At 38.4% G+C, this 21613-nt stretch overlaps 1 protein-coding gene across 1 annotated transcript; it reads right to left on the bottom strand.

Moving 5' to 3' along the window:
* Positions 1 to 15747: 15747 nt before the first annotated feature.
* fscn2a (fascin actin-bundling protein 2a, retinal) lies at positions 15748 to 20844 on the bottom strand. The gene is made up of 5 exons (XM_042505831.1): positions 20022 to 20844; positions 16580 to 16736; positions 16376 to 16497; positions 16091 to 16258; positions 15748 to 15953 (listed from the first exon to the last, which is right to left on the bottom strand). Exons 1-5 carry the CDS (start codon positions 20842 to 20844, stop codon positions 15748 to 15750), a joined length of 1476 nt encoding a protein of 491 aa, XP_042361765.1.
* Positions 20845 to 21613: the final 769 nt, after the last annotated feature.

Here is a 21613-nt window from a genome sequence, read left to right as displayed (position 1 = left end):
ATAGTCTGTGCAGTTTCTATATTTTTCCACAGTTATCTGTACAGACGCTCCAAGATGTGAGATGCGTAAAAGCTCTCCCGCTGGATCCTTCTGGTGGCTGGTTCTCCATGGCAGTCACGGTCCTAAAATGTAGTTCGGGATGAAAACTGAACAAAACACATCCCAGGAATAGTTAACTTTAAAATGAAAATAGGAGAAGAGGGAGATGCGTCCTCCTCGGCACCAGTTCACATTGCACTGTCAGGTAATTGCTGCTCACAGCGCTCTTGGATCGATCCACAGCATCAAGCTGAGAGAATAAAACGCCACACTCTCGGTGCAGAATTCCAAAATAAAATCGCGGAATATGTGTTGTGAATGTGTTTTGAATGTTTTTTTTTTTCAGCAAGCTTGCCCATATCCGGCCATGGTTGTGTTATGTAATGTGTACTTGACCCATGCAATTTAACTGGAGACTATTCTAACTCAACAATCGTCGAGCCTATTCTTATGTCACTATACGCATACAAAAGTGGCTCAAATAAATAAATAAATAAATAAATAAAAAATGCCTATACTTAACGGATAAAAAACAACATTTATGTCTAAAAACTATGCCTCGTGTCTCTACACTCCATTAGAAAATCCAAAAGTACTCCTGGCTAATATGTTGGTCACATGTGGGAAGCTCGGTGGGAATAACATCCTAGTTACAAACAATAAAATACTTACCTGTTGCATTTCGTGACGAGAAAGACAAACAAATAAACAAACTAAATAAAAAAGACTTAACAAATAAAAATCAACATTAAAAGCTAAAAAATGCTGTTTTTTGTCGCTACACTCAATTAGAAAATCGTGAAATACCCCCTGATTTGTGTAAATTACATGTAAGAAGCTCGGTTTGAATGGCATCCTGGTTACAAACAATAAGATACTTGTCTTTTGCACTTCATGACCAGAAAACTATATGTTATTCAATAAATAAATAAATAAATAAATAAAAATCAATAAATCAAACAAAATTGATGACCAGGCGCTTCCGTTATTACAGCTGTTATGCCGGAAGTGTCCTGCAGGTGGAGCAGCTGGCTGTCAACAATCCAGCACATCTACGTCTAAATGTAAAAGGAGACAGCAAACTGTCGGGTTTGTAGCTAGCTTTGCCAACCGATGTTGACATCAAATAAATAAAGCTATGAGACGGGCAGTTTTTGGACAAATAGGCCTGCGTATTACCGTGGAGAGACGCAGCGGTGGACACCTGTTGAACAAGTCAACTTTAGCGTCCGTGAGGTAGGCCTTGGTGTTTTACTACTGAGCCCCAGTCAATGTGATTTAGCTTTTTTTGGTCACTGATCTGCAAAGAGTTGATGTAAAAAATGCAAACAAGTCGATACAAATTAAATGCAACCAGCAATTAGCATCAGCATTCACCCCCTTTCAAGTCAGTTTACTGGTACTTTTGGCAACAGGCACGTGCAGCCTGGAGTCTGTGTGAATAGATCTGTCAGCCCCACACATAATAGACAATCCACCATTGTTCCCTGTAAAACTGCCCAGGCTCTGTCAAACTGAATTGGGACTGTGAGTGAAAAGCAATTTCAAGTACTGCAACAAATTCTCATTTAGACTGAGGTCTGGACTCTGACTTGGCCACTACTCCAGGATATTTCGAAGCTTTTAACTTTATGGCTTTGTGTTTTGGTGTTGTTGTCTCACTGGAGATCAAATCTACCAAGTTCATTTGCAGACTGCAGCAGGTTTTCCTTATTCTCACTGGACCATAGTTACAGCTATAGCAGTATTTTTAAGTGTCCATTTGTAGAAAGTCTTTTCATGTAAAAGGAACACTTATATAGAGGCAGCATCTAACCTTAAATACTCAAGTCAGCATGGTTCATTTTCATGTTGAATTGAAGCAAGTGATTTTAAAAAAACTGAAATGGTAAGAATAATGGACCTGCAATCATACAACTCATATATTAATCTGTCATGCTTTGGTAGGGGTCAAGCACACAAAGGAAAAAAATGGAAACCAGCTGCAGCGTTTTTCTTGGAAATGACTATACAACTCACCCAAATAGCGAATGTAACAACTACAGGAAGTTTATGTAAAATGAACAAGTTTGAGCACATTAATCCTATAAATATTGTGTCAGAGATGGTCTTGATATTTTTATGAACATTTTATATAATTCTCTGTCTATGTTATGTATCTTTATTTTAGTTTTTAACAATCATACATACTAAATATGCTTCTTTTTTGACAAATTGGTCTCTTGGCCATGGTTCTATTAGCTATTTGGTTGTTTTATCTGTGTACTTTTGTACGGCAGTAGTGCAGAGAGTGAAGGCTCTAGCTTGTGTTAAAGTTATCACTGTGCCCTTATCTTGTGAGATTTTTAGTTTATATCTGGAATAATAATCTAAACTTTAAAAAAATGACAATTTCATTAAGTTTTTTTTTCTCACAAAGAGAATATATATATATACATACATACAGTATTTATGTATATACAGTATGTATGGACCAGCAGTGTAGTAGATCACATAAATCATAGATGAGATACTTTAGGCAAAAGATGCATGACATTTGAAACACATTTCTTTTCATTGATACTGTATCTCCTAATTGTTATGTAATCAAAGGAGACTGAAATCTCACAAACACAGACTGTTTGTGTTTTAGTATTTGTATTTATTAATTTGCAAAAAAAGAAAGTCTGCTCACAATACACTTTTTATTGAAAATGCCATGCATACTACCGAGACCATCTGAGCAGGATACTGCACAGTTCTTTTGCATTGAAAATATGCCAGGATATTCAATCAAACATTATTACAAATGTAGCACTTTAATACCCAACAAAAAAACAGAAACTAAATATGCGCATTAGACTTGTATTTTGTACTGCAACTGCAAACCTTTGTACATGTGCAAATTCTTTCATCTGAATAACTCAAATGCCGTTTTGGGTGAAAAGCAGGAATGCTATGATGTGCTGAATAGTTGAAGCCTTGTTAATTTATCTTTTGAACCGCTCTTGACTACTTTAACCCAAGTAACCTGCCTGTTTGCATGTTGTTATGCAGACTTCAAACATTTTCTTAAAACTTTCCGCTACATACTTATCTCCTTAAATTACCAACCAATAAATATTATAGCTACAATGCTTCATGCTGTTAACACTATAACACCACTGCCAGCTTCTGGTTATTGTTGTTAAATAAACAAGAACTGCCACATCTGTGTTTAATTTAAAGCTCACATTCTTTCTAGTAACTTCTGCAGAGGCATCACTGCATCAGATTTTGCCGAGTGTAAAGTGACTTAGCTAGTCAACACCTACCCGGAGCTGACATTTTTGCACCATCCTTCCACAGTGCATGTCGTACATTAGCACGTAGGTTTGGACACGTGATTTTTGTCTTGTCTGTATTATTTTATTCTTCAGTGGCTTTTGCCTACAGCAAGCATGATGCATTTTATAGATAACTAAATCAACTCTGTTTTTGCAGATTCAGAATGCAGGAGGAATTGATTCAGCCATGTTATATCCAAACTGTGAAAGGCAGTGTGATGAACCAACAGAGAATAAAAAGGTAGGAAAGTTGACCTTTTCTTGGTGCTGATAACAGAAGTGCCACATTTGTTTCTTAAATGGCAAGGCAGGTTTATTTATAAGGTACCCTGTAGACAAAAGGCACTTCGAAGTGCTTTACAGGGGCACAGAAATTCATGAAATTCAATATATTAGGTGCATATTAAAATTGCTTTCAAACACTAAAAGACAGTCAAAGAGCAAAAGTAGGCAATTTTTAAAACAAATGTATGTAAATATGTTATTGGAAAGCCTCGGTAAACAATAATGTTCTAAGCCCCGATCTTAATGAAGAGCAGCAGATCTCAGGTATTCAGTGAGTTTGCTCCACAGGTGAGGAGCATAGAAACTAAAAGCTGCTTCAGCTCGCTTGGTTTGGATCCTGGGAACGCTGAGTAAATCCATCCCAGATGACCTGAGGGGTCTTGATGCATTGTACCATAAAAATATATCAGAAATGTATTGAGGCCCGAGACCATTTAGGGCTATATGTATGAGTAATAGTATTTTAAAATTTATCCTTTGACACACATAGACAGTGCAGAGATGCAGCACTCTGGCAGCAGCATTTTGGACGAGCTGCAGCTGTCAGAGATTTTTTACTGAGACCTGTGAAGACACCATCACAATAGTCTAGCCTGCTGAAAATAAATGCATGACAAAGTTTTTATGAATCTTGTTGAGATAGAAATCCTTTAATCCTTGCTATGTTTTTCAGGTGTTAATGGCTGATTTTTTTATGTCTGTCTTAATGTGGCTGTTTAAATTTAGGTCAGAGTCCATAAGTACACCATGATTTCTGTATTGATTTTTAGGTTTTAAATCCAAGGATTCAAGATGAGTACTGACTTTAATCTTACTTGTTTGGGGCCAGATATAATAATTTAAGTTTCTACTGTGTTCACTGATATGTTCAGTGCACTTACTCTATATATGTAGAGCTGTCCACATGTGATTTCTGTTCAGACACCAAATTACCAACTGAAACAAAATAGTTCTTGTTTTGTAAATACAATTCAAACCAGTTCAGAGCAGTGCCAGAAAGTCCCACCCACTCTTGTAGTCTGTGGACCAGTATTTTATGATCGACCATATCGAATGCAGCCAAAACCCAAACTTTTGATGCATCACTTTTCAGATGAATGTCATTTGAAACTTTGACAAGTGCAGTCTAAGTGCTGTGGTGCGACTGAAATCCAGACTGAAATGCATTAAAGTAATTATTAAGCACCAAGAAAGTGTGAAGTTGCTTGAAAATGTCTTTTTCAATAATCTTTCCTAGAAAAGGCAGGTTCGATATGGGCCTTTAGTTATTCATTACTGAGGTATGCAGACTGGGTTTTGTTAAAAGAGGTTAAATTACTGCTTTCTTGAGGGTGCATAGAAAAAGCCCTGACTGTAGTGAAGTATTAACTATTTAATGTACATCTGATAATATGTAGTTAAAAATGTCTTTGAAGAAACTTGTAGGCAAAATGTCAAGACAAAACTTACAAAACAAAATTTCTGTCAAGGTTGTGCAGTCTAGGGAGTGAAAGTCTGGAAATTTACAAGTGGATTCTTAAAAGGAGACACAGGTGACATAACCAATTTCCTTGAGCTGATGAAAGCGCACGTTTTTGTTCATGATTTGTGCAAAAGGATCATTGCATTGGCTTCTGCTTAGAGTAAAGTAACATAGTTCACCTGTGCTCTGTCACAACAAGCTAGTTTGAACTGAAGTTCTTGCACCACCTTTCTACAATCCATGTTTTACATTAGCACATAGGCTTATACACATATTACACACAGAGTCATGGAAAACCTGGAAAAGTCATGGAATTTCATTATCACATTTTCCAGGCCTGGAAATAGTAAAAATCATTGAAAATTTGAGAAAAGTCATGCAAATTTGTTGTGTATAATCAATTAAATTACATTAATGTAACACAAGGTGAATTTATTTTCTGTAGCTGACAACATAACGTAGCGCTAATATGAATGTATGAGAATGTTTTGGTTGTTTTTGTTTATTTGTTCATCACAAAAGTGTCTTTCTACCCATGTAGAAAAAACAGAAATTATTGATGAATCTTCAAATTCCCGACAGTCCTTGAACACATCTTGGTTGATGCTGGAATTATGTTTGAGCGGAGTTTGAATCTTATGTGTTTGATAAATGCTGGGCAAGAAATAAAAATATTGGGTAAGAAAAAAAATATTTTGGGTCCTTGAAAAGTCATGGAAAAGATTTTGTCCATGGACATATGTGGGAACCCTGTACACAGTGTGGTAAGATGAGTGGACATGGTATTTGTAGCACCACATACTTCACCAAGCATGTTGTGCTACAACAGCGACTTTAACCCACAGCAAGCATGATGCATATTTTAGATCAGTAAATCTACTCTGTTTTTGCAGATCCATTAAAAGAATGCAGGAGGATTTGACTCTGCAACAAACTTTGAAAGGCGGTGTGAAGATGCTGGAGCAGCGTGGGGAAACAACAGACAGTCAGAAGGTAGGAAAAGTTAACCTCTTCTTGGCTCTGATCACATAGTGAGCTCCTAGGAAACCAATTTGTCAGTTATGCCTTTTTTGTTGCTGGCAGAACGGTCTCTGTGCTCACTCATGTCTTTCTCAGTTGCTCAGAGTGCCCAGATAATCTGCCTCTGTATCGGCTGGTCAGTGCTAAGTTTACTTAGAAGTTTGTATTGAATGTGGAGTGTTTGATGCACCTTGCCTTCTTTTAAGGCTATAATGTGGTTGGTCGTTTCTGTGTGAGGTCTGCATGCTGTCGATGAGCTGAGCCTCCTTAGCAGCTGAGAAAAGACTTGTGTTCATTTTCTTCTTCTGTGTACAGCTTTGTAATAATAGGAGCTAGGCTCATTGGCTTTAGGGTGTTTGTAGAATTTTTATTGTTTTTCTTGGATCCTAATGACAATTGGCAGTTGGTCTCTGCATGGCATCAATTGTGTGTTGTGTTTCTGTGCGTTCCTCAGTTTGCAAGGTTTCATTTGGGTGTTAATCCCATTTGCAACAGCCTTGTTTTGTCATAATGTCCCCACATATTACAATACAGCAAAATGCTTCAGGTTCATATTAAAATATTTGATAAAGGGTGTTAAGATTGTTTCATGGCATAAAAGCTCCCTTTCTCTGTCTGTGAAAGCTCTAAAAAAAGGCCCATTGAACAAATTTGTATTCATAATGTATAGTTATTTTATTTGTTTGTTCAGGCTCAGTGGAGCCCAGTAATACACAACTTGGATTTAACATGTTGGCTTAATTCTTGAAAATCATGGTCATGTTTCTCTCCAGATTTACTACCAAGGCCCAGTAAGGATGTAAAAAAACAACTGTTATGATTAAATTTAGCCAGAAACATTAGGTAATCAGCAGACAGAGGTCATTTTGAGCGAGTATCTAACAGATGGGGAGCAGGGACATCTGAAGGGTGAAGCTGTAGTTTGTTGTGTGATCATTTGGTTTAAAACCAGTATGTCATTTTCTGATTACATAATGTTGAAAAGGACTTTTTGCAGTTGGTTGTTAAGGATGCTGCAGAATAACTTGCGGGTGCTACACATACTGTATTTTTCAGTAGTTTTTTGGGGTCAAATTTATTTCCAGTTTTTAAAATAGGTATGTTTGTCAGCACTTCTGGTCCTGTAGTCCTTATGTCTTTTATTTCAGTAAAATACTCTGTTACTGAAGTAAAAAGTATTAGCATCAAAATACACTTCAAGCACTGAAAGTAAACTTCTCATTACGCTTTGTGGCCCATTTGAGAAATATTCTAAATAATATTATTAGATTATGATTATTGATCTCTTTAATATCGCAGCTGGTTAGGGTAGGGATAATTGCCATCACTTTATATGCTTTTTGGTGGAATTCCCTCGTGAGGACCAATGAAGTCCTTTCTTCTTCTAAACTATAAAAACGCATTATCATTTTTTATTAATCATATTTTGTATTATTAATCTAAATATTAAGAGGAGTAAGAGTTACAATATTTTCTTCTAAAATGTAGTGGAGTAGAAGTATGAAGTAGCAGAAAATAGAAACAGGAAATGTAATCTTTCCATCGCTTGTAATAACACTGAAGTGATTAAAGGGCAACTCCATCGATTATCCATCTTTTTTAGTGGCTGCTCACAATATTGCAATGAAAAATGCCCTTTGGCCCAAAAATCTTTTTTTTTCCATAGGCCAGCATTGTAAAAAGGCATGTCTGTAATACTGATGACAGAACACAAATTGTAAGTAATCTGGGCTTTAATGTGTCCTAAGATGAGAAAAGACATTTTCTGAAAGACGTTGCTGTTGTGTACTTGCACGGCACATGTTGTGTTGTTTCTGGGGAAAAAGGACGTTTGCTAGGTTATAGCAAATGCTGTACGGATATAGAAAAAAGAAATGGAAAACTTCTTCTTTTTCTTTCTTTTTCTTCTTTTATGTGATCCGTGTGTACCAGCAGATTCTCCTCTTTTGGCACAGATGACACCAAGACTAGCATCCATTGGCAACAACTGCATTAATTATTATTATTTTTTTCACTGAAAGTGTCTCAGTGTGGCAAAATTATAGCCCATCACGAAAGCAGACTTTACTTCTGTTTAGCTTAGAGCAGTCCCTAGCACATTCACCAACCATTAATTTGTGATTGTGTTCATTTTATGTGTACTTAATGAACACAACCCCTTTTGCAAGGCTGATCAGCAGTGCCATGTCCACTATCCAGAATGTGGTTTGCTCTGCCACTGAGGCATGATGGGATGAACACAACTGTGCACCAGTGGGCTGCATAACCCAGTAAGTAAGCTGGAGGCCAGAAACTGTTTTGGCACATGCACCAGACGAGCATTGGAATGATTTTGGGGTCATCTTGGGCTCCATTATATAATTTTTGTGGTACATATATGGGAGTACAACATGTGCAAAACAAAACATTGCAGAAAGCATACTGTGCCTCTACAGGAAACAGTGTGATATCTGAATAATTTGACTTGAATATGAAAATGAAAAATTTTGAGAATGAAAAAAAATCTGGAGGTGTGGAGTTAGAAAGAAGTGAGTTTACAAGACTTCTGTAGCCAGTCCTCGTCTTTGCTTAAGACTAGCGGCTTGAGGCTACATTAGCTACAACTAGCATAATATAACTAATTCTCAGACCAAACTGTCTGCAGTCAAATTGCATTTTGGGTAATGTAAGTTGAAGGAAAAGAAAAGACAATTCTGCTGCATTGGATTTGTTTTTGTCTTGTCCCACAATGTTACAGAAAAACAAATCTGTTTTCTTTTACTCTTTGTTGAAAGTGTTCTTTTTGCGTTTCATCATAAACCATCAGTGCTGCTGGCTGTCATAGTTTAGGGCCTGGATTTTGCTCTCTACTCTTTGACTTTTACTCTTCTCCTCTCAGGCTGAGAAGATGTCTTGTTGAGGGACATTTAAAGTAAAAAACTGTCCAGTGCCATAGTTAATCTGACACTGATGCATGTGCATAAACTGCCATTTTGAGTGTGATGTGTGTTTTTTTACCTCTCTGTCGAGGCTGATCCAAGGAGAATGCTGAACTAAATTTAAATTTAAATTTAATATTGATTTGCATAAAAGCTTTTGTTTAAAACAAGCCCCTTTTTTAAATACAAATAAAAATCAGAATTTGATTTTTGTCTAATGTTTGACAACCTACCACAAATAATCTTGTTTTAGTGTTGTTTGTCCAGGACAAAACTGGCTGCAGGCAAACCTTGAGGTACAGCAGAGTAAAAACACAGAGTCAGTAATACATATTGACCTTTAGCCATCGTTTCTCACCAGAGGACTACAGTTTTCTGTTTAACATACAGACAGACTGAAGGGAAAACTTAGGTCAGAGGGGTTTATTTCTTGAGTACTTGTAATACCAACATTTTATTTAGTTTCAGAGTTCTTGTTTTGTCCGTTTGCTTTGCTAAAATCTTTGGCGCTCTCATTGGTATTGCAGACATTGCACAGTTAAAAGAGTCTACGACACATTAAAGGCAACTTAATCTGTTCAAACATCTCCAGTTCAGTGAGCAGTGTATAATGTGCTTTAGTGAGCACAGCAATTACGGGCTGTGACGCACAAAGGCAACTTTTGCCAGGGTAATTATAGAATTAAACAATTGTCAGTGTGAAATGTGCTGGGCTATACCTCAAGGAGACAAGAATGGACTACAAAAAGACACAACATTTGAACAAAGAGACACAAAATAACTTAAGAAAGACACAAAGTTATCTCAAAGAAATTCCAAACAACCACAAAACACAACAACTCGATAAGCTCAATAAGTCACAGAATTACGAGAGCGAAAGAGAAACAGAAAGAGACACAGACTTCAGAGGGACACAAAACAATGACAAAATGACCCAAAATTACCACAAAGAAACAGAAAAAAGTCCATAAGAAACAAAAAGACTACAAAAAGTCTAAATAAAAAAGTACAAAGACACACAAAACGACCATAAAAGACAAGTTTACCCAAAAAGAAAACAAAATTTACAGATAATTAATACTGGTTATAAGACTAATTCAAATGCTTTATAATCATGAAGAAGTTGGGGTAGGTGGGGGGTGAGGGTTTAATCAGAAAAGCTTGGGAGTGTGCTTGTGTGTGTGTGTGTGTGTGTGTGTGTGTGTGTGTGTGTGTGTGTGTGTGTGTGTGTGTGTGTGTGTGTGTGTGTGTGTGTGTGTGTGTGTGTGTGTGTGTGTGTGTTTTAAAGAAAGAAAACTTAAAACCATAGAAAAATACTACACTACTCTTTGTTTTGGATAAACACTATGAATGGGTTGGAGAAGGTGATGGTTCTGAACCTGAGAGGCTTCCTATACATCCTGTGAATCATGTCTTGTTCCCTCAATGTCATATGAGTGTTGCATGCTGCAAGTGACAGCTGTTGCCACGCTGAGTTGTTGAAAGTGTGGTAACACATTTCAGGAGTTCAGCTGCAGTGTGGTGGACTGCAAACAGGTGTGATTTTTGTAATAGCAGCAGGATATATTACTTTCACAGCTCATGTCAGTGACTATTACTGTAAGAGAGAATGAGCTTAGAGAGGGTGCATACTGCCACCCAGTGTAGTAAATGGGAAAATGCTATGAATAATACCACACTTCTCATAGAGCCCTTTCTGTTATTTATGGACGAATGCTGGCAAGGTTGGACTGTGTTTTGGTTGAGAGCTGCCAGGAGAACATTTTAGTATTTTGGGTACAATTTTACCATTGTTTTTGAATTACTTTCTTGACAAAGCAAAGGCCACTTCTGTTTTTTTTACCCATACACAAGGCTCATCTACCCTTTTCAGCAGACATTGTGACCACTCATATTGTAGCATGAAAAGCAATTAATGAGACCTCAGTTTCATTTATGTCCCCCAGCGAGCCAGCATACACTATATCAGCGCTCTGGAGCCAGCACACATAGAAAGTATAAGTATAAGTATAGTCATCATTTAGCCATCAATTGTTCATTACACTACCTATCCTACTGTGCCTGTGGGGAACAGTTTATTTGTAAATATGATATTTACTGTCATACTGTTGAGCTATAATTACATTTTTTATACACCTCAAGGAAAGAACAAGTGGTAATAATAATAATAATAATAATAATAATAACAATGATAATGGCTAAATCTTCTTTTTTTCAGTTTCAGGGTCTTGAAAATTGGAAAATCAAAATATGAATTCATGTGCTTCTACCGGACTGCATAAAAATAATGGAACTATAGCCACTGTGATGTTGGTTTGTTGAATGCCGTATTGAAGACTTGGCATTTTGGCTATCATCATCTTGGTTTTTTGGAGCCAAATTTGACCATATTTCTGTAAGCCTTAATAAAATGTAAATGTTTGAGTTATATATAAAAAAAATACTGTTAAATTTGCAATTAGCTACAGAGACCAAAACCTTTTTTTATTTTAATTTTTTTACCAGGCTTTAAATATGTTTACTTTGCTGTAAAGTTGGGCATTTGAACATGAAGGTGTATGAGGAGTGACTTGCCTTTGGAGTCAGCCTCAAGTGGCCCTTAAGAACTACAGTTTTTAGCACTTCGACCTTGGCTTCATTTTTTAGCCGTGGAGGTTGCGGCTTGATTACTATCTTCTACCATTTTGTAAATATTTTGATTTAAGCACGTTGAGATAAACAACTGGCGACAATAACTCTCCAGTCGGAGGCCATTACTGGGGACGCAGTGAGATGATGTAATTGAAATGTGCCTGTTGAAGCTCAAACAGCAGACAGTCATGCAGAAAACATGATGAAAATGTGGCATTTATATTTGTTTTATATATTCATTCGAGGAAAATCTAAAGATTTAATGTTTCTGCATTATTTCATCTCTTTAGTGAAGTGGAAGTTCACATGCTTTATGTATGCCATGATTTTGTCTATTCCCACTGCAGTTCTCACATTTGATTTTCATTGATACATTAACTTTTCCACCTTGGCCAAGCATTTTGAGATACTTCATTTTTTTAAATCTCTATTAAAAAAAACAGCATTTTTACTAACCTTTTTAATGAGCAAATTGAAAATACACATGAAAAACAGGTGGGTGGAAATGTACTTATGGCTTAGTGGGACACTTGAATGGAACAAAGCCATTGTTAATGTTATTAGTAACCCCTGTGCTTGGGGGTAGAGCAGATTGTCTACTAATCACAGGGTTGGCCGTTCGATAGCTGGCGCCTCCTGTCCATATATCAAGTGTTCTTGGGCAAGACACTTAACCCCAATTTTTTTCCTGATGGGGCAGACCAGTTCCTTACTGCCTTTCTTTGTCTCTGTCTTTTTTTTTTGTGTGTGTGTGTGTGTGTGTGTGTGTGTGTGTGTGTGAAGCAAATAGTATAATAATAGTACTAAGCTTTGCTGTCAAATCATGTCACCAGAGGAAAATGGCGGCCATATCCAGGACATTATGGCTTTATTTTTGTACAATGGGAGTAAGTGAAAACGTGTCGTCTATCTTGATATACAGTGCAGTGATTAATGGTTAACCATTTAAATCCCTACTTGGTGTACAACTCTAGTCCCAAAGTCAGCAAAGATATTGTCAAGTTTTTATTGTCATCAACATTTTCAAAAATCATATCAGAAAACAATGATAGTAAAACAACAAACATCTATATTAAATACATTCTAAAATATGGCTGGAGGCTCTATAGAGCTGATACAGGATGCATAGGTGACCAAGCCTTAGAACGTGCTTCCTAAAACTTCTCTACTAATTGCAAAGTGCACACATCACAAAACCATTGATTTAGACATCATACTTGAACTATTGCAGATTTTATTTCTTTCTGGGTTATAACTTAAAAAAATGTACAGTATAAATTGTATACAGGTTCAGGCCGTCCTCTGTACTGCACGCCAATTATGTGCCAATAAACTCTGGGCAGCTTGTGCCCTTTGGTGGGTGTCAGGAGTGTGTAATAAATTCAATGAGTCCTGTGAGATTAATTTAAAAAAAAAAGTTCCTCCTTCGAAGGGTTGTGTTCGATAAGGGTCAACTAGAGGCTACTGATCACATTTTATAAAAGCAGTGTTGCAAATGTTATTCAGAGGAACAGTCCTGTATTTTTTTAAATACAGTTTGCTGTCTTTACCAGAGTTAGATGAGAAGATTTGTATGAGTTTAAGAGCAATGTTCTTGGCCTGGTTATGCACAAAGACTGGGTGCAGAGGGAAGACAGATACCCCAGCTTTGCAAAAAGTAAAACAAATTTCCCAAAAACATTTCCAAACCTGTCTGAAGAAGCAGTTTGCTGCCGCGTTAGAGCATTGTTTGACCAGCAACCACCGGGCAAAGGTGGTGCACAGAGCACTTTAGAAATAAAATTCATACATCTTCTCATCTTACTGTGGCCAAACGGACATAAAACGAAAAAGCATTATTTAAAGATTTGTAGTCATACATTTTTGCTGCCGCGTGATATTTTAAGGGTTGTCACTGTTGTAATGGCAATTTCCTCAAACATATCTGTTATCTACATCCGTTATCTTTTCTAATCATACCACCCAACTCTGAACATTAGAACAGGGTATAAAGGGATAAAGAGTGCAGTATGGTTTAAGGCCCCAAGGCAGAACACCAGAGAAGCACTTTCTGGGTTCATGCCTGGTACATTAAAAATGATGTATAGTCCATCAGATGCTTTAAATGTGCTCCCCCTTTGGTTTCTTGCTGTCCCTGATATGGATATATATGGCATTTCTACGGATGTCCTTTGTTCCTAAACATGTCTGATCTATATGTGTTGCACAAAAACATATTTCAGTGTTTGCAGTGATGATGAGTAAAGTCCTCTTTGGTTTTAAGCTATATTGCTCAACACTGCAGAGGTGTCTGAGACAGTGTGGTCTACTTACTCCAGTAGTCTTCATTTACTTCATATTGCTCTTTTATGGAAACTGTAAAAGGTCCATTAAGATAGATGAAAACACCATTGACACCAGACATTCATTGTCTTTGAAAACAGTGGTGCATTTACTTTGCTTGGAGTGACGTCAGTGGCCACGTTTTTCTTATAGAACAAAGTACTGAAATTATTTGAAGGTGTAAAAAAACACAGTTAGATTGTTGACAGAAGTTATAGATATTGTTGACTAAGGTTTAGTGACCAAAACAAGTTAATTTTGTGTCTATAAATAAGTATTCCTTTTTTGATTTTTTGTTTTGTTTTTTAAAGTAAACCCTAAGAATGCAGCCACGCTGATCCTTCATTGTCTGTTTCTCATGGATTTTCATGGAGTTTTTTTCAGCTTTTTGAGCTCGTTCAACTAATTAGCCAGTAGAATTCAGTGGAACAGCAGCAGCAGAACTATGGGCTCGTACGCATGCTGCTTCTTTTACTGTCTGGCAAACGTGAGCTCGGGTACTGGCTACTGCTCTTGTATCAGCTTTCAAGTATGTGCAGGTTGCACCTGACATTGTTAAGCGAACATAACCTACTTCAGATATCCAGACGTTGATGATTATCTTCTTCCAGGCGATGTTTTTTTAAGCATGTGCTAATATATTGTCCATAGGACATATGTAAAGCTCTGGGTAGACTCATATTTATGGAAGAAAGGAAAGATATCTGCGTGTTGTGAATGGTTGTTCCTCTTCACATGACATGCAGTGCATGTTGCTGTGTTCCAAAAGTTGAACTTTGTATATCTCAGGGCGCAGCCGTTGCGCCCTAAAAATTGGCACTCTGAAACACTTGCAAACTGATGGCATTGCTTTTAGGAAAGCTGTAACAGTTCATTAATTAGTTGTCGACTATGAAATGAATTACCAACTGATTTGGTAATTTGAGTAGTGTTTTTATGTAAAAAAAAAAGCCTAAATTATCTAATTACAGCTTCTTTTAAGTGAGTATTTTCTGGTTTATTTTAACTTCTCTGTGACAGTAAACTGAATATCTTTGGGTTGCAGCCAAAGCAACACATTTAAGGATGTCATTTTGGGATTTGAGAAAACACTGATATTTTCACCATTTTCTGGCAGCTTATAAACCAAACAACTAATCGATTAGTCTAGAAAACAACTGACAGATTCATTGACAATGAAAGTAATTAGTAATTGAAGCCCTACGTTTCAGCCACCTTCCACACGTCTACATTGACAATAATGGATTTTAGAGCGCAAGAAATATGGCATGTTAAATTCCCCTAATGTGCTTTTCGTTGCCATTAATGGCCATGTTACCTGAATAGGCTCAAGTGGAAATGCAGCAGAAGAATTGCTGGAAGCAGCAACAGTCTTTGTTGATTTCTTTGTTCATTGACTGATCAGTGTGGCTGCCCTCAAAGATATTTAATTGTTACTGTACCTATGTTGAACCAAGTGTGTCTGAAAGAATTGGGACAGCCATCTGTGAAATTACGCATTTTCCAGAGTATGTGTTGTTTGTTGGCATTGTCAAGAGAAAAACATTTAACATTTACAAGAAAACCACACATATCTTGCTAAAGTGTTCACTCCTTCCCAATTAAAAAACAAAACAAAAAAAGAACATGGGGTTGGGCACCTGGCAGCTAGTATAAAAACAGGCAGGAAAATGTTACCCGATCAGTCCATTTCATTTGAGATGAGAGAAGCGGGTCCTGCAGCCCGCCTTCTTGCTTCCTCGTTGAGCACCCTGATTGAAAGGTGTCAAAACTCCCAAAGAGAAGATGCATCAACAGTTGTGCCATCAGCCATAAGCGTACCTCCCTGGTCTCCACGAAGGTACTTGCCATCAGAGGCCTTGATAGCGACGCGTCCATGCTCCAGGAACTCAAGGAAAAAGTCCTCTGGCTTTTCTCCGTCTGAGCACACTAGGCCACTGCTAGAGACGTACCAGAACTTTCCATTCACACCTGTAGAAGGATATCGGTAAATTTTATGTTAGATTTTTCAAATGAACAATAGATATAGTTGATGCTAAATATCGATTAAAACAGGATCTACACTGGCATGCGGAAATTTAGTATGTAGTGCGCACATGAAAACTGACTTTTTATATTGTAGGCGCCATCATTGAAGATCAATGAGAAAATGTCATAGACGGATCGGTTTGCATTCAGAGTGTTTGAGTTCTTGTGGTGACACACAAAGCCGTTCTCTCCACACAGGATCAGCATAGGGCGGTTGATAAGTTTCATCAGGAATAATTCATCATCACCTGCAATGAAGGACAAATCCTGTTCATCTCTTGAACATGGGTCAGTGAAACTGTAGTCTACCTATAAATGTAGTCTACCAGCATTGAATCTCAAGTGGCTTGACTGAAAGCACTTACCCACTGTATCGCTGACTGCTGAGAGCTGCCCATTCTTCTTTGTACACACATACTTTCCGTTGCTTGCTTTGAGTGCCACCCTCTGTCCTCGCCACTCAATGTCAAACATTGTGTTGACCTCTCTGGGAAAAGAATGCACGAAGAGGTTAGGGAGAGGTATTTGAAAACATTGAAGAAAGCTCCTTAGCTACAAGAGCTACTTACACTTCTATGGCAGTGGACTGGATCTCTCCGTGAGTCACTAGAGTCCAATAAGATCCACCATTGGTCCTGAACATAGACTTTTTGCTCTGCTTATCAATCTCCATCTGGAAGGTCTCCATGTCTGTCTCCACGTCCTGATTGGCTGAAATACTCACTCCTGGGAAATAATGGAAGAAGAGACCATAATTATGCATTTGCTTCATAGAGATTATGGGTGACAATTTTGCATCCTCTCTTGAATGCCATTTGTGTCCTCTTGAATGTCATTAACTCTCTCAGGCATTGCCAAAAAGGCATGTGTGTGTAATACAGTATTAATCCATTCTCTGTTGTTGCAACATGTAACACAGTGTGCTGGCTACACTGACTCATCCAAAGCTTCGGTGTCCTCATAAAGGCTGCAGGTGCGAGGTTACACAGCATTTTATTTAGCAGATTAATAAACTGTCTCGGTGATGTGGATATCATGTAGTCACATATTTGATGATGCATTCCAAATGCAGTGTTACCTCCATGGATTTATGGTATTTAATCATACTTCATACATGCTTTAATGTAATGAGATAGCTGTGTGTAATAATTAGCTTGAGTTTTAAAGCACATTTTAAGATTGCAATGTTTGCTAATATCCTTCGTTATTTATTAGTTAACGAAAAATTTATTTGTTTTTGTTTAAATCTGTCTCATAAAACACTCACCTGGATTTGAAAAATGATTATAAAAAAAGTTGTGTTTTCTCCCCCTCTTAGAATATAGGAAGCTTTGGCCAGGTTAAATGAATTGCAGGTCTGATTTTTAGATTTGGATGTTTTGACACCATGTCGTTATTGCAATCTATTTTACCTTTAAAGTTTATTGGAGTCAAGTGTTTCATGTTCCAAAAATAGATTTTAGGCATAGGATCATGTGAAACAGTTAACTTGCTTTGTAGCCATCTGCGAGCTGTGGACCTCCCCCCTGCCTCACTCTGTGAACCTTTGCACAAGGGCTGGGCTATCTATTGATACATCAGTATTGGACTAGATATTTACTTTATATAGACTTTTGATATAGTAATATGGAAAGTGTCTTTTCCTAGTTTGTGAGAAAATTTTAAAAACTTAACAGACTGTAGGTATTGCATTTTTTGCCTTTACCCACTTTATACCATTATCCACATTACTGATGATTATTTATCAAAAATCTATAAAAGTAGTCAACACTGCAATATTGTTGCAATATCAATATGGGGGTAATCAGGAAAAAATATTGTGATATTTAATTTTCTCCATTTCGCCCAGCCCTACTTTGCTCTTAAACAAATTTCATCTGATCAATTCATGTCATATGTTTTGCATACAAAAGCAAGAGTGTAAGAAAAGCCAAACCCAACACAGACTAACACTAAAAATTTGCTTAACTTGTGCCCATTTTTAGTCAGTTAGTGTCTTGTTCTCTAAACCCACAACCCTCACTTGCAGCCAATTTAGTGTTATACACTTAATCCATATGTATTAACTCTGTCTGGTGGGGTGTGTTAGGTGGTGGAGAATACACAGACACATATAACTGAACTGTGTCTGCTGTAGTTCAAATTAGATGCCACTGAAATATCCTTCAACCTTTCTCTTAAGCCTGTTACAACCCTAATCCCCCACAGTCACCCCTCCACCCTTCCTGTTCATTCGCTTGCTGTAATTCCCTGAGTGGTGAAATGCAAATCTGCACTGCAGGGCCCACTAAGCAGCTTTCAGTGCCTTGTTCCTTAGAAAACGTGGAACTGCCACAAGGCCAAACACTACAGTTAAAAAATCTATTCTGTGCCCTATATTATGAGAATAGAGTGCAAGGTTGTTGAAATATTATTCATGCATAAGCATAATGACTGCAGTGTAAAGTTAGTTTGAGATTCATGTTCCTCAGATATTCTTTAGTATTGCATGTGCATTGTACAGCTAGTTTAAAGAAGTCTGTTGTGTTTGAATTTTAAAGCTTTAAAAAGCTGCAACAGAACCCAAATTGCTCTCCTGTCCTCCCACACTATTTGCTTGAATAATTATACAGGACAGAGCAGATTACATCATGCAGGCTGACAGGGGACCTTGTAACTAACTCATCTGTCTGGGAAGGCCTGGCTGTAGCTCTGTTTGGCTGCCACCTCACTGCCACACTGGCCAACCATAGATCCACATAATTTGGAGAACTTGCCTCAATAGATGACAGTAAAGAGCGAGTAGCTGCACGGCTTAAAGTCCATTGACGGTAATTGACGCCCGTGGGGCACAGATCTGCCCTGAAGTCATTTGCACGCTGCTTAATCTTCAACGGACACACAGTGGATATGACAAAGCCCATTACCACAATTACCTCCACAGCATGGCTGTCAACCATTCTGGATGTCGCGTGTAGACAAGTAAAGGCAGGGCTTTCCCTCATTAGCTGGTAAATGTTGCTGATTTTTTCAATTAAACAAATCCAGGCTGTCTCAGGTTAAAAAGAATCCCCCATTACTATAGTGTGATATTTGAATACATGACAGTGGTACTGCACCACTTAGGAATGTACTATACATGTATTTGTCAAAAGGCACACAGTGTACTCTACTGTGCTCTGAGTTAAGCTATTTTACTGTATATAGGCTAGGGCTAGAGTCTTAGCTAAACCCAATGCCTAAACCTGCAAAATGTAACAGTCTGTGTCATCATCCTGGTTCTTTTTTTTTTTTAAGCTTTGCAAAGCTTTTAGAGAATGAACTGAGAAATACAGCCAAAATAAAAACTGACAGAATGTAGAACTAAATTTGACAGGACCTCTGATCTGATATCAACCGTTCCTGGAAGATAAGTACTGCATTTAACCACAGACATGGTAGATAAACTGTAGCCAGGACAATGAGGAAAAAAATACATTTATCTTACCAGTGAGGGGTTACTAGAGAGGTTAGCAAAGACATACTTGAAGAGGCGTGTACCTGCATTTTCAGCAATATAGTGCACTGCTCTCTAAAGGATCTGATAATGATTTCACCTAGTCTCAGGTGCTAACGTTCGGAAAATACATGGGGACTTACTGCAGCTGCATAGTGATTGCAAAATCACAGTGGGGTAAATTGCTGTGTCTCTCAATCTGTCAAAAATTTCATAATTTCTCTTCTGAAATGTGAACTCGGCATGCAGCCTCTGAGAGGAGTGCTAGCTATGTTTGTTACCATGAAGACCCTTTTACCTCACCTCATTTTGAATAGATCCAAGTTTCTTTCAGATGGATTTGCAAACAATCAAATGTCATCCTTTACCGTAATGACTTTCAACAATGAAAAACATTTTCACTCTAAAGTCTCTCAGTGCTTCATACCAGATTGAGAGCATAATGCTGTAAGTGCAGCACTTCAACCCATTTTCTGCACAAAACTTTTCAATTTTAGAGAATGTGCTTTTTTAAGACTACACCACAGACCATTTACCTTGCTTGACTGAGACAAATCTTTTATTGGCGGCTTGAAAAACTACTTGTGGATGGCTCTCCTCAAGATCAAACAGCTCATCTTTTCCTGGCTTGGAGCATCGGCCAGATCTCAGAGTCCCTGTGGGACCTACTGGGGTCAGATATTTCCCATCACAGTCCTTAAAGGCCAGCTTGCCAGATTTCAGCTCCAGTGTGAAGCTAGTAGTGTTGTTGTTCTCCTTCACCAGTTTGCCATCATTGCTCAGGAAACGGCTGTCGCAGGTCTTGAGGCTGTACTTGCCATCGATGTATACCAAGGTGACAAGGGAGTCCACTCCCCAGGGAATGTTGCTGTCCACTGAGATCTCTCCATCAGAAGCAGACAGATGGGCATAGCGCTTACGTGCCACACTTAGCAGGCTGGCCTGTGGGTGTAAAGCCAAATGGACGGCCCACAGCTCTTGTTCCCCGATGGCTTGGGCGAAGCACGACAGGTAGTCGGCCGAGCCTCCAAAGTAACGCAGGTAAGGCTCTGATTGCAGTGCCCAGCGACCATCGGATTGAGGCACAATAAGGAAACGGCAGTCAGAGTCAGGTTTCTCTGCCCCACATGTGATCTTCCCATCTTTGTCGGAGGCCAGATAGCGTCCCAGGTGGCTGCGGAGGAACACCACTTGGTTATCGTGCTCGTCCTGCTCTAAGGTCCAGATTTGTTTCTTCTTCATGCTGACACCTGAGGCGTTCACCTTGAAGCCGAAGGCCTCAGCCGTCAGGTAGCGATTCTCATAGTTGATGAGGCCAAACTGCAGCTTCAGGGCCCTGTTAGTTCCGTTTGTGGGCATGCTTCAACAGGCCGCACGTTAAGATTGCAAATAAAGATGTTTAGGTCAAACCACGGAGAGGGTAATGAGGGAAAGCAGGCATGAAACTGAAATGTAAAAATAAAATGCTTGATCACCCTCTTCTTCTGTCTCTCAAGCCGCAAATTATCTCCACTTATCTCCCTTGATGGATTGTTTAGTGTTCCTTCCTTCTCCTGTCACTTTCTCTCTTTCCCCAGAGGGCTCGCACAGGCACTTGCTCTCTGTGCCTTAATGAGTTAGGATTAAAATCAGCAGGACACAGCACCTCAATCCAACAAGCTGCTGACGTCACATACCAGTGCACCAACCGCAAACCTCCCCTCCTCCCTCTCTTCCTCCGGTACACTCAGTGCAGATTCATTCTCTATCTCTTCCATATCTTCCCCTTACTCTCATCTCTTCCCTTTCTCCTCCACTCTTGTGTTCCTTCCCTGTGACTCTCAAGTGCACACTCATTTGTCAACCTGTCTCCCTATCAGTTGTTACACTCATATTTAGGTCCATTTACTAGTAGTCAGGCCATCCAGCCCGGATTATCCTAGCTTTGATCTGCTGGCGAGCCACAGCCTAATTGGAAAATGTCCAGAGTGTACAGGTGCTTTTAGTAGCTCCCCACTGCTTCTCCTTCTCTTTTGGGTCCCTTTTCAAATAGATTAAGTTTTTCATGGGTCAGTTTGTGTAAATATAGGCACGTTTTTAATAACATTTCCTGTCCATGAATAAAATGCTCTGGTTGTTAAAGACTTGA

The sequence above is a fragment of the Plectropomus leopardus genome, chromosome 17 (genome assembly GCF_008729295.1).
Source record: "Plectropomus leopardus isolate mb chromosome 17, YSFRI_Pleo_2.0, whole genome shotgun sequence".
Classification (NCBI taxonomy): Eukaryota; Metazoa; Chordata; class Actinopteri; order Perciformes; family Serranidae; genus Plectropomus; species Plectropomus leopardus.
The sequence above is the reverse complement of the archived record's forward strand: the minus strand, read 5'-3'. Positions and strand labels throughout refer to the sequence as shown.

Bases quoted from the DNA above. Each gene is read 5' to 3' on its own strand.
- fscn2a (XM_042505831.1), bottom strand. From the start codon at position 20,844: ATGCCCACAAACGGAACTAACAGGGCCCTGAAGCTGCAGTTTGGCCTC. The intron at 16,498-16,579 runs GTAAGTAGCTCT...TTCTTTTCCCAG, and splicing joins CAGTCCACTGCCATAGAAGT to AGAGGTCAACACAATGTTTG. The intron at 16,259-16,375 runs GTAAGTGCTTTC...CCTTCATTGCAG, and splicing joins AGCAGTCAGCGATACAGTGG to GTGATGATGAATTATTCCTG.